Raw genomic sequence first — 17,198 nt, forward strand, 5'->3', positions numbered from 1 at the left:
ATTTGCAAACCTATACATTTTTGGAATCTGTGTGGTATAGGCAATCAGAAAACCAATGTTTACAATTTGCCGGAAGCATGCATGGCGGCCATCTTGGATTTTCAAAATGGCCGCCTTCAAAATGGGTGTTTCTCAATATCTCAGCATCCAGGTGGCCTAGAGTCATGATTTTAACGGCTAAACATACATTTTCAGGGGTGAGGAAGCCAGTGGTACAAAGTAAAATAAGCTAAACATAACCACAAAGCGGCCATCTTGGATTTTCAAAATGGCCACCTTCAAAATGGGTGTTTCTCAGTATCTCGGCATCAAGGTGACCCAGAGTCATGATTTTAACGGCTAAACATACATTTTCAGGGGTGAGGAAGCCAGTGGTACAAGTAAAATAAGCTAAACATAACCACCAAGCGGCCATCTTGGATTTTCAAAATGGCTGCCTTGAAAAGTGGTGTTTCTCAATATCTCAGCATGCAGGTTTCCTAGAGTAATGCTTTTAACGGCTAAACATACATTTTCAGGGGTAAGGAAGCCAATGGTATAAAGTAAACTCAGCTAAACATAACCACAAAGCAGATTTTCATGTTCATTCCATTATAATACATTTTTTAAATGGCTCAAAACTTCTACATGTAGCAAGTCAAACCTCTAGCATGTCTAGGCAGCTTCTCATTAGAGACACACTCTCGGAAAAAATGGTTCGGATAACATTGTTAACTTATTTCTTATGATGGGACTGCGGTTTGGCCGAAGTCAATTGAGCGTGATCGGCTGACTGATAAGGTTTACGTACAAAACCTCAAGACAACGAGGTTTTTGTATAGAAAGCTGCTGGACCACATTTTGCGAGAGTGTGTCCGTAATGCTTGGACAACTTCCATATCATGATAGCATGCCAAAATAAGTGTGGTATAACAAAATCTTTGTTATATAGCAGAATCTTTACACATCATCATCATCACTGTCACTGGTCGGCAACATGTCATTCCTAGAGTCCTTATCATTCTGGCACTGGGTGCTGCACTGGCAGAGGTCTGTGCATGATAAGTTCTTGGACCTGCAAGAGCATCGAGATGTTGAACAGTCTGCTCTGCACTGGCATCTCACCATCTCAATGATGGCCTTGGGGGCTAGGAGGACCTTATTTGTGATTGGCTTCACCTGATCAGCTGCTGTGTCCTTGTAGAAGCCATGCTGCAGCGGATCCAGGGACTGCTGCTGAGCAATGCTTGCCTGGCCCCATACTGTGGCCTGGATCTGGACTCGGTGGATGTGCTGCTTGAGAGCACCAAGGGTGGGAGGCAGCTTGTCACTTTCAGCCATATGCTTGCAGAAAAGATGCCATCGCAGCTCAGGGATGCTCGCAATCTGGATGCCCTTTGGCACGTATGCAGCACAGACGAATGTAGCCAGCGTTGACAGCAGCTCTTCAGTGACTTCAGCGGCATCTGAAAGCATTTGCAGAGCATTGATGACTACTCCGCCTGCTTTGAGGTAGACTTTCAGCCAGGTTGCCTTTCCTATGCGAGAGAACCTCCCAGTGTTGTCTGCCCCCGTGAATGCGTGGAAGGCTGGCAAAGGCTTTGCTCCTTCTGGAACTAGATCTGTCCATATTGGCTGCACTTGGACCACTCCGGAAGCCATTGACATGGACGTGTTTCTCAGCAGAAGGTCATAATGTGCTACGACCAGCACCAGAACATCAGTGTCTGGGGAGAAGACAACCAACTCTGCATCAGGTGGGTTCCTCTGTGATGCCAGCACTGCATGATAGATTAGCAGCGTGTCCGCCTCTTCGTGATTGTTCCTCGATTAGCAGCTCGCTATTGCTCCTAGTACGTCCTGCGGCAGATGCGATAACCAGCTTTGACGAGTCTTGGTTGTACTCCAGGGTTTTTGCTGCCAGATACTCAGTCAGATCAGCCTTCGTTTTGTCGTGGGAAAGGAACCGGCTCATTGGGATGTGCTTGATGCTGGTGTCATCTCTGATCTGATATTGGATCAGATCCTTCCCTTGTCTCCGTTTCTCCCTTGTGGTACTCTTCAGGGAATCAGCCTTGTATGTAACAAACACCAGAATGATCTCATCACAGTCTCTTGTGAGAGACATCAGTCTGGTATTGAAGCATTCACTGAGGTCTTTGACTGTCACTACCGTGGCTGGTTTCTTTGTTAGCTTCTGCACGACCACCATACCGTCCACCAGTGCAATTTTTCGACTTTGATGAGGATCTTCAGTGGGTGTGCAGTCTATTGTTTCTGGATCCACTGCATCGCGCTGCAGAACACTTGCATCGTGCAGCTGCTGCTGCTGATCTTCATTGGGTGGTTCTGCTGTTCCGAGCTTCTCAAGGAGGTGGATCAACTTTGCCTTGTCAGTACATGGTAGCATTGCCCCGTTTGCAGCAAACAGTGCCCTTGGTGTCAACGTGAACTCATAGTTGCCGATGGCTTTTTTCTGGTCGATGTTTCGGTTTGACCTGGCAAGGACCATTAGCCTTCCGTACAGATCCTTGGTCTCCTTCAGATCTACAGTATTGTCTCTGAGTTTCACACTGGTTTTCTTGTTGCCAGACATGAACATCTTGTCGTTGTGTTTCTTCACTGGTGTCGCATCTGCCGCAGGACGTACTAGGAGCAATAGCGAGCTGCTAATCGAGGACAACAATCACGAAGAGGCGGACACGCTGCTAATCTATCATGCACTGCTGGCATCACAGAGGAACCCACCTGATGCAGAGTTGGTTGTCTTCTCCCCAGACACTGATGTTCTGGTGCTGGTCGTAGCACATTATGACCTTCTGCTGAGAAACACGTCCATGTCAATGGCTTCCGGAGTGGTCCAAGTGCAGCCAATATGGACAGATCTAGGTCCAGAAAGAGCAAAGGCTTTGCCAGCCTTCCATGCATTCACGGGGGCAGACAACACTGGGAGGTTCTCTCGCATAGGAATTAAAGGCAAGCTGGCTGAAAGTCTACCTCAAAGCAGGCGGAGTAGTCATCAATGCTCTGCAGATGCTTTCAGATGCCGCTGAAGTCACTGAAGAGCTGCTGTCAACGCTGGCTACATTCGTCTGTGCTGCATACGCGCCAAAGGGCATCCAGATTGCGAGCACCCCTGAGCTGCGATGGCATCTTTTCTGCAAGCATATGGCTGAAAGTGACAAGCTGCCTCCGGTCCCTTGGTGCTCTCAAGCAGCACATCCACCGAGTCCAGATCCAGGCCACAGTATGGGGCCAGGCAAGCATTGCTCAGCAGCAGTTCCTGGATCGGCTGCAGTATGGCTTCTACAAGGACACAGCAGCTGATCAGGTGAAGCCAATCACAACTAAGGTCCTCCCAGCCCCCAAGGCCATCATTGAGATGGTGAGATGCCAGTGCAGAGCAGACTGTTCAACATCTCGATGCTCTTGCAGGTCCAAGAACTTATCATGCACAGACCTCTGCCAGTGCAGCACCCAGTGCTAGAATGATGAGGACTCTAGGAGTGACATGTTGCCGACCAGTGACAGTGATGATGATGATGTGTAAAGATTCTGCTATATAACAAAGATTTTGTTATACCACACTTATTTTGGCATGCTATCATGATATGGAAGTTGTCCAAGCATTACGGACACACTCTCGCAAAATGTGGTCCAGCAGCTTTCTATACAAAAACCTCGTTGTCTTGGGGTTTTGTACGTAAACCTTATCAGTCAGCCGATCACGCTCAATTGACTTCGGCCAAACCGCAGTCCCATCATGAGAAATAAGTTAACAATGTTATCCGAACCATTTTTTCGGAGAGTGTGTCTCTAATGGTTGATGGGCTTTTAAAAAGAACTTTTGCAAATGGGAAAGACACTTTGGAAACATCCAATCAGTTTGAATATGCTTCATGAATTTCTGAATAAACGAGCACATTTTTAACAGTATTTAATTACCATTATTTTTCAGTGTGGTGGTGGTGGGGGGGGGTGGCTGTGGTGGGGGGGGGGGGGGTGGGCTAAACAGAAGATATATCAGAATGGCGCAATAAGACCAACAGCGGGCGCAATAAATTTGATGAGGGTTTCAAAATTTCTACGCGTCCGCGTCGTTAATTTGCATAAAAAGTGCCCCCACAATTTTTTGCAAAAAACGAGACCGTCTAGTTTAAAAATCGGTGGAATCGTGCGAATATAGCCGAGGATCATCTCCCTAGCTTTTGGGCTATTATCTAAGAGCAGATTTGATACAATTAGGGCCCAAAATGGGTCCTATTTGCACGAGAAAATCATGTAGGGATGCCACTGGTAACTTTGGCAGTATGCAGGCTCAGCATTACCGGCAGGCTTCAAGCATTACGGACACACTCTCGCAAAATGTGGTCCAGCAGCTTTCTATACAAAAACCTCGTTGTCTTGGGGTTTTGTACGTAAACCTTATCAGTCAGCCGATCACGCTCAATTGACTTCGGCCAAACCGCAGTCCCATCATAAGAAATAAGTTAACAATGTTATCCGAACCATTTTTTCCGAGAGTGTGTCTCTAATGAGAAGCTGCCTAGACATGCTAAAGGTTTGACTTGCTACATGTAGAAGTTTTGAGCCATTTAAAAAATGTATTATAATGGAATGAACATGAAAATCTGCTTTGTGGTTATGTTTAGCTGAGTTTACTTTATACCATTGGCTTCCTTACCCCTGAAAATGTATGTTTAGCCGTTAAAAGCATTACTCTAGGAAACCTGCATGCTGAGATATTGAGAAACACCAATTTTCAAGGCAGCCATTTTGAAAATCCAAGATGGCCGCTTTGTGGTTATGTTTAGCTTATTTTACTTTGTACCACTGGCTTCCTCACCCCTGAAAATGTATGTTTAGCCGTTAAAATCATGAATCTGGGCCACCTTGATGCTGAGATATTGAGAAACACCCATTTTGAAGGCGGCCATTTTGAAAATCCAAGATGGCCGCCATGCATGCTTTCGGCAAATTGTAAACATTGGTTTTCTGATTGCCTATACCACACAGATTCCAAAAATGTATAGGTTTGCAAATCCCCCAAAAAAGTTAACGAAGTTCAATATCTGGACATAGTGAACTTGACTATATGGAAAACTTGAAATTGTACGGCTTTTGTACGGCTATTTGCATATCTGCGTTTGTATTCTATACAGGTGCGTTACCAAAGTCGATACGCCTTAAACTGAAATGCACGATCAGCAAATGAGCGTGTCATTTTGCTCTACACAAACAGAGAAACGCGTGTGGGTATTTGCTGCAGATGATTACAATTGATTAATCTTCATGAAGCGCTCAAGTTGTTTGCGTATAGTTCTACCTGCACGTTGCACTTAGAGTACACTTTCAAAATTCAATCCATCTATAAATTTCATTATGTTCTACAAATACGCACATGAATTAAACATGTCTGGAACCCAGGGCGGCTTCAAAGCGTCTCCGCGGGCAAGAATGAGGAGTAGCACTCTAGTAATTTAATATACATGTAGCTCTATGGGACAGACCACTTGGGGGGCATTTGAATGGGACAGACCACTTGGAGGGGCATTTGAATGAATGGCGTTGTGGCATTTTGAAGGAAAACTCTTTAAAATTGATGTTGTAATCAAGTTGATACTGCATGCACTGACACCATCTTTTTTTCTGGAAGGTTTTTTCTAAGACACTACTACGGAGTAGATCACCTTCAGAATAAACTAGTTCAGCGTACTTTGCTGCCAATGCTCACAACCCAGTATGGGCACTGTGTGTCTCTCTTCCACTTGTGCTCTTAAAAGTGGTCACAAGCACTATCTACCATTCAGTCCCAACAAAGCCTCATTTCATGGAGGCACTTGTGACTGCAACTCGCCCTGAGCACATCCAGGATGGCATACTGGGCTACATACACAATGCTTGGGCTCTATGTATGCATGTTTTGTAAGTTACATGTATTTTACACTTTGAGTCCCTTCCAGCCAGTCCATTGTTCAAGTTTAATTTATTCATTATTTATATGTACCTTCATGTGTCTTGTATATTTATTGTGCATGTGGCCATGAATAATGTTGATGGGATGTTTTGGGGAAAAGGGCTGTCATTTTCTGCTAAGGGCATTGCCCTGGATTATGACTGACTTTTTATTCATTTTTAAAACTGTATAACTAAATTGACTAACACATGCATGAAACAAATGGGCTTGACTCATTGCTCTTTGTGTTGCTGGCAAGAAGCAACTAGTCCATTTTTTTGCTATTGAACCAAATCATTGTGCTATTTACTTATCCTTGTAAATAACGATTTCATTTAATTCTCTGCAAAATAACGCTGCACAGCATTAAGCTCTGACAACTGAGAAGGTTTACACTTGAGTTATTACTTTGAATATCGTTTGCTAAAATATAATTGTTCGTTTAAACCCGTTTCTCTCATTTAAATAAAATAGGCTCTTTCTATTATTTTTTTTTTTTGGGGGGGGAACGTCCTCAATTAATTCTTTGGTAGTTCTTTGCAAGTTTTGGATGTGTGGCACAGCCAAATGTTCATGGGCATCACCAGGATGGGGCAAGGGGGTGGAGGGGTGCTTACCCTATGGAACACAGTTCCATGACTTCATGTAACTTAGCTGTTCTTGTAGTTCTCCAGATTAAAATACCATGTACATACATGTACGGTGTGCACTTTAAGATGACGTATCATGACCCACAATGATCATTATGTCATCATGACGTCAATCCAATTTATGTCCCTGTTTATGTAAATACCAAGTTCCTACCCAATCAGACTGCATGCATTTTACCGTATGTCAAATTTTTCTATTAGAAGAAAATGTAAAAAGGTAAAAATTAATAAAAAAAATCAGGTGATGATGTCATCCTGACGTCGCTTCAGATTTTGCATACCAGTACTATTAACAGTGTCTACATGTACCTACCCACCCACCAAAACGACCAGATTTAACGTTCTATTATGCACAGTTAAGATGATCAATCAATCAATCAAAAGAAATTTATTAAGTGCCAAAACAGAGAAATAAGAAGTTCTAAGGAAAAAAGGAAGAGATGATGTCATGTGACCCATGATGACATCATCATGATGTTACTCTTCGGGACACAACTTGTTTTCAATAGGTAAAAAATACCACACTGAATGAAAAATGTACAAAGTCTATGGAGTTTGGAATACAAAAAGAAAAACAAAACTAGAAATTGTGGTTGTGAACAACCACAGAGCTGTTCCCAATATTGATTATCTGTTGGACCCATAGACAAAAAGTAGAAATCAATGTCTGTTTGCAACAGAAGATAGGGCTTTTCCGCATGATGATTTGTTTTTATCAATAATACGTCCCTGACTATGCATGAACATAAAATCTGTCACAGTTAGCCGGAAATCGGCTAAAACGGTCACTGTGGACAGGATTTGACCTAAGCAACACGTGCGCTGTGCGCGGGCTGACTGACATACGATATGTACAGCGTACGTGCATGTACATGTACATGTACTGTACATTGTGGACGTCCTGTGCATGTTTCAAAGCAGAGGTATTGTCAACCCGAAGTTTTAAGCGTGCGCAGGGCATGTCCAAGTTTGCTTATTGCCTCGGAGCTTTCAAATGTTTTAGACCTACCCTTCAATAGACAATTAAAGTAAAAACTAATATTAAAACTGCCATGGTTGATTTTTCAGGAATTTTCTAAGGAAAAAGAGTCTTTTCATTATAACTTCCGGTCTGATGACGTCATACACCTTAAACTTCGCACAAGTCTTAAGTGGGTCAAGGTCATCATATACACCAATATTTAGGTGATTCCGACAAACTTCGCCACAGACATCTATTCAAAATACATTTTTAAAAATTTTCAACCTGTCGCTAGAGGGCGCTCGAAGATTGCATGACGTCATCGGTACATGATTTAAAGAATACTATCAGCCAAGAGACTAACACCGTTGAAAGCAAGTTCATATCTATTACCACTTTTAAATAATAAGCCACTTCCGGTTTTGGCCTTTTTCGACCGGAAGCAAGGGTCACGTGATTTCACGCACACTGAATGAAATAAAGACCTGAACCTACTCTACCACTTGCCGGCAACAGAATGCTGCGGACCCGTACGGTTGATTTCTTATGCATTTTTAAATATTAAAAGTGTTACTATTCAATTGCCTATAAATAAACACCGGATGACGTCATCATGATGTCATCATTACACAACATTGTTTGAATTAGGGTCTTTGCTTGGACAAAGATTGGTGTAAAAGAATTACTGGCAAAGAGTCGAAAATGCCCTCTGAAAATTGACACTTTTAACAAAAATTCTGTGTACAAAGTCTATGGGAAAAATTAAATATTCAAAATTCCATAATAAATCACGTGATGACGTCAGCATGACGAAAAGTTTCGGCACACATCCTCAGATGATGATTAATAACTATGCTGAGTTTAAAGTTGATCGGATTTAAAATAATTGCCAAAGTGGCTTGTAGAATAAAAACGTGTACAAAACCTATGGGGAAAGCGGAAAAAGAAAAAAAAAAAAAAACTAGAACTATGTGGTTGTGAGTGAACAACCACAGAGCTGTTCCCAACATGTTTTTGATTGTCTATTGCACTGTACAAAATGATTCAATGATTTGTTCTAAACAAATTTTACTATTAAATTGAAATTATAATATGAATCGGTGATGGTCTTGTTCGGGACACATTTTCCGAAGAGAAGCTGGTTGGGTTCTGAAAACATAAAATTGGAAATATTTTTGGGAACAGGTCTGTTTGTACGAGATATAGACATAGAAGTAGTCTGTTTGCAACAAAAGATAGGGCTTTTCCGCATTATGATTGGTTTTTATCAATAATACGTCCCTGACTATGCATGAACATAAAATCTGTCAAAGCTAGCCAGAAATCATCTAAAACGGTCACTGTGGACAGGATTTGACCTCAGCAACACGTGCGCTGCGCGCGGGCTGACTGACATACGATATGTACAACGTACGTGCATGTACATGTACATGTACATTGTGGACGTCCTGTGCATGTTTTCAAGCAGAGGTATTGTCAACCTGAAGTTTGAAGCGTGCGCAGGGCATGTCCGAGTTTGCTTATTGCCTCGAAGCTTTGAACTGTTTTAGACCTACCCTTCAATAGACAATTAAAGTAAAAACTAATATAAAAACTGCCATGGTTGATTTTTCAGGAATTTTCTAGGGAGAAAGGGTCTTTTCATTATAACTTCCGGTCTGATGACGTCATACACCTAAAACTTCGCACACGTCTTAAGTGGGTCAAGGTCATCATATACACCAATATTTAGGCAATTCCGACAAACTTCGCTACAGACATCTATTCAAAATACATTTTTGCAAATTTTCAACCTGTCGCTAGAGGGCGCTCGAAGATTGCATGACGTCATCGGTAAATGATTTGAAGAATACTATCAGCCAAGAGACTAACACCGTTAAAAGCAAGTTCATATGTATTACCACTTTTAAATAAAAAGCCACTTCCGGTTTTGGCCTTTTTCGACCGGAAGCAAGGGTCACGTGATTTCACGCACACTGAATGAAATAAAGACCTCAACCTACTCTACCACTTGCCGGCAACAAAATGCTGCGGACGCGTACGGTTGATTTCTTATGCATTTTTAAATATTAAAAGTGTCACAATTTAATTGCCTATAAATAAACACCGGATAACGTCATCATGACGTCATCATTACACAATGTTGTTTGAATTAGGGTCTTTGCTTGGACAAAGATTGGTGTAAATGAATTACTGGCAAAGAGTCGAAAATGCCCTCTGAAAATTGACATTTTTCAAAAACAATTCTGTGTACAAAGTCTATGGGAAAAATTAAATATTCAAAATTCTATAATAAATCACGTGATGACGTCAGCATGACGAAAAGTTTCGGCACACATCCTCAGATGATGATTAATAACTATGCTGAGTTTAAAGTTGATCGGATTTAAAATAATTGCCAAAGTGGCTTGTAGAATAAAAACGTGTACAAAACCTATGGGGAAAAGCGGAAAAAGAAACTAGAGGTCTATGTCTGTTTGCAACAGAACATAGGGCTTTTCCGCATTATGATTTTTTTTAATCAATAATACCCTGAATATGCATGAACATAAAATCTGTCAAAGTTAGCCGAAAATCGGCTAAAATGGTCACTGTGGACAGGATTTGACCTCGGCAATATGATGTATGTGCGTGTGTACAAGGTCTTTGCTTGGACAAAGAGTGGTGTAAATAAATTACTGGCAAAAGAGTCCAAAACGCACTTTGAAAATCCACTAATATTTTTTAAAGTTTTTGATGACGTCATCCTGACGTCACTTCGAACTTTGCATACTAGTATGATTAACTACCTACCCACCAAGTTTCATGGCAATTGGACCTTTCCTTATATGAGTTTTGAAAAATCGCATTTTGATGACGTCATGATGACGTCACACATTTTTCCAGTTTTGTGCGAAAAGCTATTACATAACAGACCAAATGCAAAAAAGAATTTTGCATTTTGCATGTTGCGTTCGGGAGATATGGCTAAAAGGTCCAAACAAATAAATATTCATATAAAATCTCAGGATGACGTCATCATGACGTCACCTCATTTTTAATCTATAACACATCCTGGTACAACCACATACCAAGTTTCAACCCAATCAGACTTACATTTCTGTAGATATGACTTCACAATATGTACGTAAATTTTCAAAAATCAATAAAAACATTAGGTGATGACGTCATCGTGACGTCATAGTCTTGGCATAATTTTTGTATGAGGGTCTTCCTTGGCTGTAACTTTGATGACGATTTTAGATCGCCAAGTTATGAAAATGGTGGCTTGAAAACGTGTACAAAGTCAATGGGTTAAAAATCCCACAGCAGAAAAACTGCACCTTCAAATGCGTGATTTTCCTTTAAACTGAAACATTTTTATAAAATATTACTTGCTATTCTAACTCTTGGGAATATTTTCAATCAAATGACAGGCGTAAAGAAATACGATTTCTTTTTCCTTCTCATAGTAATTCTCAGCCGAAGTTCAGAACTACTCAGTAAGATATATCAGTGTAATTGTATAGGGAAAGACTTGTGGAGAAAGCTGTGTACAAAGTCTATGACAAAAATTAATTATTCATAAATCCATAATAAATCACTTGATGACGTCACCATGACGTCACTCTTCGGGACATATCTTGGCTATAGGGACTATGCTTATGCCAACTTTCAATGATATCTGACAAAGATTAATGCCAAAAGTGCTATAATACGTCCCTGTCTATGCGCATGCATGAACATAAAATCTGTCAAAGTTAAAACGGTCAATGTGGACAGGATTTGACCTCAGCAACACGTGCGCTGTAGGCTGACTGACATACGATTATGTGCCTATGTACAACGTACGTGCAATGCATGTACATGTACATTGTGGACGTCCTGTCCTGTGCATGTTTTGAAGCAGAGGTATTGTCAACGTGAAGTTTTAAGCGTGCGTAGGGTATGTTCGAGTTCGCTTATCGCCTCGAAACTTTAAAATGTTTTAGACCTACCCTTCAATCGACAATTAAAGTAAAAACAAACATAAAAACTGCCATGGTTGATTTTTCAGGAATTTTCAAATGAAAAAGGGTCTTTTTATTATAACTTCCGGTCTGATGCCGTCATTCGCCTAAAACTTCGCACACGTCTTAAGTGGGTCAAGGTCATCATATACACCAATATTTAGGTGATTCCGACAAACTTCGCCACAGACATCTATTCAAAATACATTTTTGCTAATTTTCAACCTGTCGCTAGAGGGCGCTCGAAGATTGCATGACGTCATCGGTAGATGATTTGAAGAATACTATCGGCCAAGAGACTAACACCGTTAAAAGCAAGTTCATATCTATTACCATTTTTAAATAATAAGCCACTTCCGGTTTTGGCCTTTTTCGACCGGAAGCAAGGGTCACGTGATTTCACGCACACTGAATGAAATAAAGACCTCAACCTATTCTACCACTTGCCGGCAACAAAATGCTGCGGACGCGTACGGTTGATTTCTTATGCATTTTTTAATATTAAAAGTGTCACAATTTAATTGCCTATAAACACACACCTGATGACGTCATCATGACGTCATCATTACACAATGTTGTTTAAATTAGGGTCTTTGCTTAGACAAAGACTGGTGTAAATGAATTACTGGCAAAGAGTCAAAACTGCCCTTTGCAAATAGACAATTTTTTTTAATTTCTGTGTACAAAGTCTATGGGAAAAATTAAATATTCAAAAATCTATAATAAATTAGTCGATGACGTCACCATGACGTCAATCTTCGGGACACATCTTTGCTATAGGGACTATGCTTATGCTAACTTTGAATGATGTATGACAAAGATTAATGCCAAAAGTGGCGATGAGAAAAAACGTGCACAAAGTCTATGGGATTTAGGCGACAAAAAGAAGAAGCCAAAAAAAAACTAGAGATCTATGTCTGTTTGCAACAGAACATAGGGCTTTTCCGCATTATGATTTTTTTTTTTCAATAATACGTCTCTGACTATGCATGAACATAAAGTCTGTCAAAGTTAGCCGAAAATCGGCTAAAACGGTCACTGTGGTCAGGATTTGACCTCAGCAACACGTGCCCTGCGGGCTGACTGACATACGATGTATGTGCGTATGTACAACGTACGTGCATGTACACGTACATTGTGGTCGTCCTGTGCATGTTTTAAAGCAGAGGTATATTGTCAACCTGAAGTTTTAAGCGTGCGCAGGCCATGTTCGAGTTCGCTTATTGCCTCGAAGCTTTGAAATGTTTTAGACTTACCCTTAAATCGACAATTAAAGTAAAAACAACTATAAAAACTGCCATGGTTGATTTTTCAGGAATTTTCAAAGGAAAAAGGGTCTTTTCATTATAACTTCCGGTCTGATGACATCATACGCCTACAACTTCTCACACGTCTAAAGGGGGTCAAGGTCATCATAAACACCAATATTTAGGCGATTCCGACAAACTTTGCCACAGACATCTATTCAAAACACATTTTTGAAAATTTTCAACCTGTCGCTAGAGGGCGCTCGAAGATTGCATGACGTCATCGGTAGATGATTTGAAGAATACTCTAAGCCAAGAGACTAACACCGTTAAAAGCAAGTTCATATCTATTACCACTTTCAAATGATAAGCCACTTCCGGTTTTGGCCTTTTTCGACCGGAAGCAAGGGTCACGTGATTTCACGCACACTGAATGAAATAAAGACCTCAACCTACTCTACCACTTGCCGGCAACAGAATGCTGCGGACGCGTACGGTTGATTTCTTATGCATTTTTAACTATTAAAAGTGCCACAATTTAATTGCCTATAAATCAACACAGGATGACGTCATCATGACGTCATCACTCCACAATGTTGTTTGAATTAGGGTCTTTGCTTGGACAAAGAGTGGTGTAAATGAATTACTGGCAATGGGTTGAAAAATGCCTTTTGAAAATCAACAGTTTTTTCTTAATTTTTGTGTACAAAGTCTATGGGAAAAATTTAATATCAAAAAATCTATAATAAATTAGTCGATGACGTCACCATTACGTCAATCTTCGGGACACATCTTTGCTATAGGGACTATGCTTATGCAAACTTTGAATGATGTATGACAAAGATTAATGCCAAAAGTGGCACTGAGAAAAAACGTGCACAAAGTCTATGGGGTTTTGGCGACAAAAAGAAGAAGGAAAAAAAAAAAAAATGAGAACAAAAACAAAGGCTTTTCCGCACTATGCGGAAAAGCCAAAAAAAAAAAAAAAAAAAATGAGAACAAAAACAAAGGCTTTTCCGCAACTTTGCGGAAAAGCCAAAAAAAAAAAAAAAAAAAAAAAAGGAAAAAAAAAAACTTTAACGAAAACAATAGCTGTTCCCAATTGAAATTGGGAACAGCTAAATATCAGAACAAAGCAAGCTTCTCTGCTTTTAAGCAGAAAAGCAACCAAATCATGAGGAGAAATAAAAAGAAGGAAAAAAGGAAGAGGATGAGGTGTGAAGTCATATTGCTGTTAAATTTAATGCACATATCACAATATGGGTGTCCACAGTGTCAGGCTGGGCTGGGCTGGGCTGGGCAAATGTCCCCCCCCCCCCATACCTCAACCTTGAATACCGGTATATGATAAAATGAGAATATGATAGAGAATGTACAAGGATTCTTGGAAATAATGTGCTTTGCCCCCATCTAAGAAAATCCTGCCAACGCCCATTTACTAATACATGTATAATAGGCTTTGTTATAGCAGCGTACTGCTGTATTTACATAATTGACTTTGATAGACCCCTTGCATTAAGTGCCCTCGGTGAGGACAGGTCCAACATTCCTCTTTGATATGCTTGAGTAGACAGTAGGGTAGCGAGATCATTTTAATTGGGGGGGGGGGATTCCTTGGAAAAGGCACATGCATGTCTGTGCTCAAATGTAGACCCGTTTTTTACTCCGGATTGTTTAAAATTAATTAAAATTATTTTTCAATCATCCATTCTGTCTTTTAAGCAAATCCTAGTGTAAATGGTTTACCTTGTGTGTGTACATGTTATTTAGACCCAAAATGTGTTTTCCTTTTAATTTCCATCCACCCAAAAAACTCCTCCATCCCTTCCCTCCATGTTTTATCATCCAAACATAATTCCAATGATCCCTTCCCATCCCTACATTATGTACGTTCTTTTGATGAAAATACATGACTGAGTCCGAGTCATCATGGTCGAGTCCGAGTCCAAGTCAATTTCCAATGTCACTCAAGTTGAGGCCGAGTCACGAAAAATGTGACTTGAGTCCAACTCGAGTCCGAATCCTGGACTCGAGTCCTACAACACTGCCATCTGTAGATGGGAGCGCTGTTCAAAAACCGACGCTTATGCACACTAATGGACAATATTGGTGCTTTTATGGGTGATACATGCGCGAAATTAAAGAAAAAGGGAACCATAATGGCCAACGGCACCAAAAAGGGCACAAGTTTTTGTTTGAAGGGCACTTTTTCAGAAAAAAGGGGACTTGTTAATCGTACAAAGACATTATCTACAAATATTGGGGGCTAAGCGCTGGTGAAAAAAAGGGGCATTTTAACAGGAAAGGGCAGTCTTTACATATTATTGGGGGGGGGGGGGTGTAAATACTACCACACAATTTAACATTGTGTTTCCAGGGGACAATATTATGCAAATGCTAAAAAAACGGTTGGTTTTGAATTTAACATTGAACTTACTGGATTTTTCATCAGTTTCTCAATTCGAATTTTTTGTTTCTCAGCAGCAGATCTTGGCAGAGTGAGTTGCTGCTTTGCATCTTTCCGGTGAAACTGATCCTTCCTTACATTGGATGTCTCCATATGGGCTGTCTCAATGTATGATCGGCTTCTGGCCATGCACATGTGCCTCCAATTGGTACTGTATAAATGTATAAAAATATACCATGGATAAAGGTCAGCAGAACAAACTTGAATAATATTTTCTGATTTGAATATATCCAATACAAAGTTGAGGGTGACAACCAAATCGTAACTTTGTACAAAGTTAACACAAGTGACTGTTAACATTTAGTTACAAGGATAATCTTTGATTAGTCAGTGGGCTTGTGGTAGCCCAGATGCATTTTTGGGTACATTCTTTGCAATTTCACTCCCTTATTATTGTCCAGTTTTAGTTGATCACATGTGTGTTTTTCCCTCGATCTTTATCTTGATTGTTGTATCTTGATGGTTTTTGTGTTTGTCATGGACACTTCAGGCACGTGGGGGTTACTGTTAGGCAACTTATAGTGCTTGCACTTTTCCCACTCTACCTGATGTGTCACATGACATGCGATAGTGTCATCATGACATCATGATTTGGCCTGAAACTTGTAGAGCACAAACATGTGTTATCCTATCGAAAAGGGAGCGCATATTTGGGGTCCGCTCATATTAAGTTTAACGCCTCATACGCCTCATAAGTCCGAAATTTCTGACTTATGAGGCATCGGACCTATGAGGCGTCGGACTCATGAGACATAAAAAAAAAAATGTATTTATTCCGCCTCATAGGGGGCAATTCCACGGTAACGGAAGGACGTTTGCACTCATTGAACAAAATTTCAAATGTGTGTATCACAGACAGTGTTCATAGTTACAGCAAACAAATGTCACAATTGTATTGCTATAATGCTACTTTCATTTTCCACACTTTTGGGGGGCATGAATGCCTCCCGTTTATGAATTATGAATATTAATGAGGTCGGTAACGGAAGGACGGTAAAACGGACAAGGGTTTTCCAACTTACTCGCGTTTTGCGTAAACTCTGTGAATTTTATGGGGCAATTATATTTTAAAGGTAGGAAATGGAATCCCTGAAGCTTTATCTATACTATACCACCTTTAGTGTTTCAGTAATATAATTACAATTTTTTAAGCAGATTATAATTTGGTAACGGAAGGACGGTAACGGAAGGACAAAAGGTTTACTCAATTATAGCATGAACAAAATATTAATTTACACTAATTATACAAGTGAAACAAATTGCTGAAATGTGTAACTGAATGTGAAATCAACAATATGCAGACCTGGCATAAATAATTATACCCAAAAAACTGTTGAGATAAAGATAGAAGCCTGCTAATTAATGATAACAAAAGAAAAACGAAAACAACCCAAAACACATAATTCACGAACACAGGACTACTACAGAAATAGACTTCAAACCCATCACCTCAATCCTTAAAAGTTTAAATACACAGTATTTGAACTCTTTGAGTATATTGGTTACATGTTCACCAACAACTTTTAATAATAATACCGGTAGGTTCAAAGGTTTACCTAAAGGGTGGGGGGGGGGACCAGCCTACATGTACATTTAAGGTAAAAACATCTACCGGTAGAACTGATGGCTTCAGTTAGGTGTTGCTTTTAATTGAACTCTAAAATCAATGTTTGAAATCAAATTACAATGATTTAGAGTAGTAACAATTAATTTATAAACATCCAAACTGAAATTGTTAACTTGGGCATAATTTGTCAAAGATTGCACCTCACATGTCTTACACATGTAAATTGAATGAAAGTGCCCCAAAGTACCGGTACTTTCTGCCGTCTCATTTTTGACTTAATTTGCTTCTGGAATGGCTTCACAGAATTCGTATATTTCTCTGTTGTCCATGAATGCTGATGGCAGCAACTTTATGATTTGATTTTCTGCAACAACTCCATACA

The 17,198-nt window shown here is 40.2% G+C and overlaps 1 protein-coding gene across 3 annotated transcripts in view; it reads right to left on the reverse strand.

Annotated features, from left to right (window-relative positions):
* The window catches only part of LOC119726985 (PRKR-interacting protein 1 homolog), a 50,527-nt gene that overhangs the window by 24,359 nt on the left and 8,970 nt on the right, over nt 1-17,198 (reverse strand). For all 3 annotated transcript variants that reach the window (XM_038198846.1, XM_038198844.1, XM_038198845.1), the window contains exon 2: nt 15,220-15,400. In XM_038198846.1, the coding sequence (XP_038054774.1) occupies nt 15,220-15,384 (165 nt within the window). In that variant the 5' untranslated portion in view covers nt 15,385-15,400. The remainder of the gene's footprint in view (nt 1-15,219; nt 15,401-17,198) is intronic.

Source organism: Patiria miniata, unplaced genomic scaffold, assembly GCF_015706575.1.
Source record: "Patiria miniata isolate m_02_andy unplaced genomic scaffold, ASM1570657v1 HiC_scaffold_2, whole genome shotgun sequence".
Taxonomy (NCBI): domain Eukaryota; kingdom Metazoa; phylum Echinodermata; class Asteroidea; order Valvatida; family Asterinidae; genus Patiria; species Patiria miniata.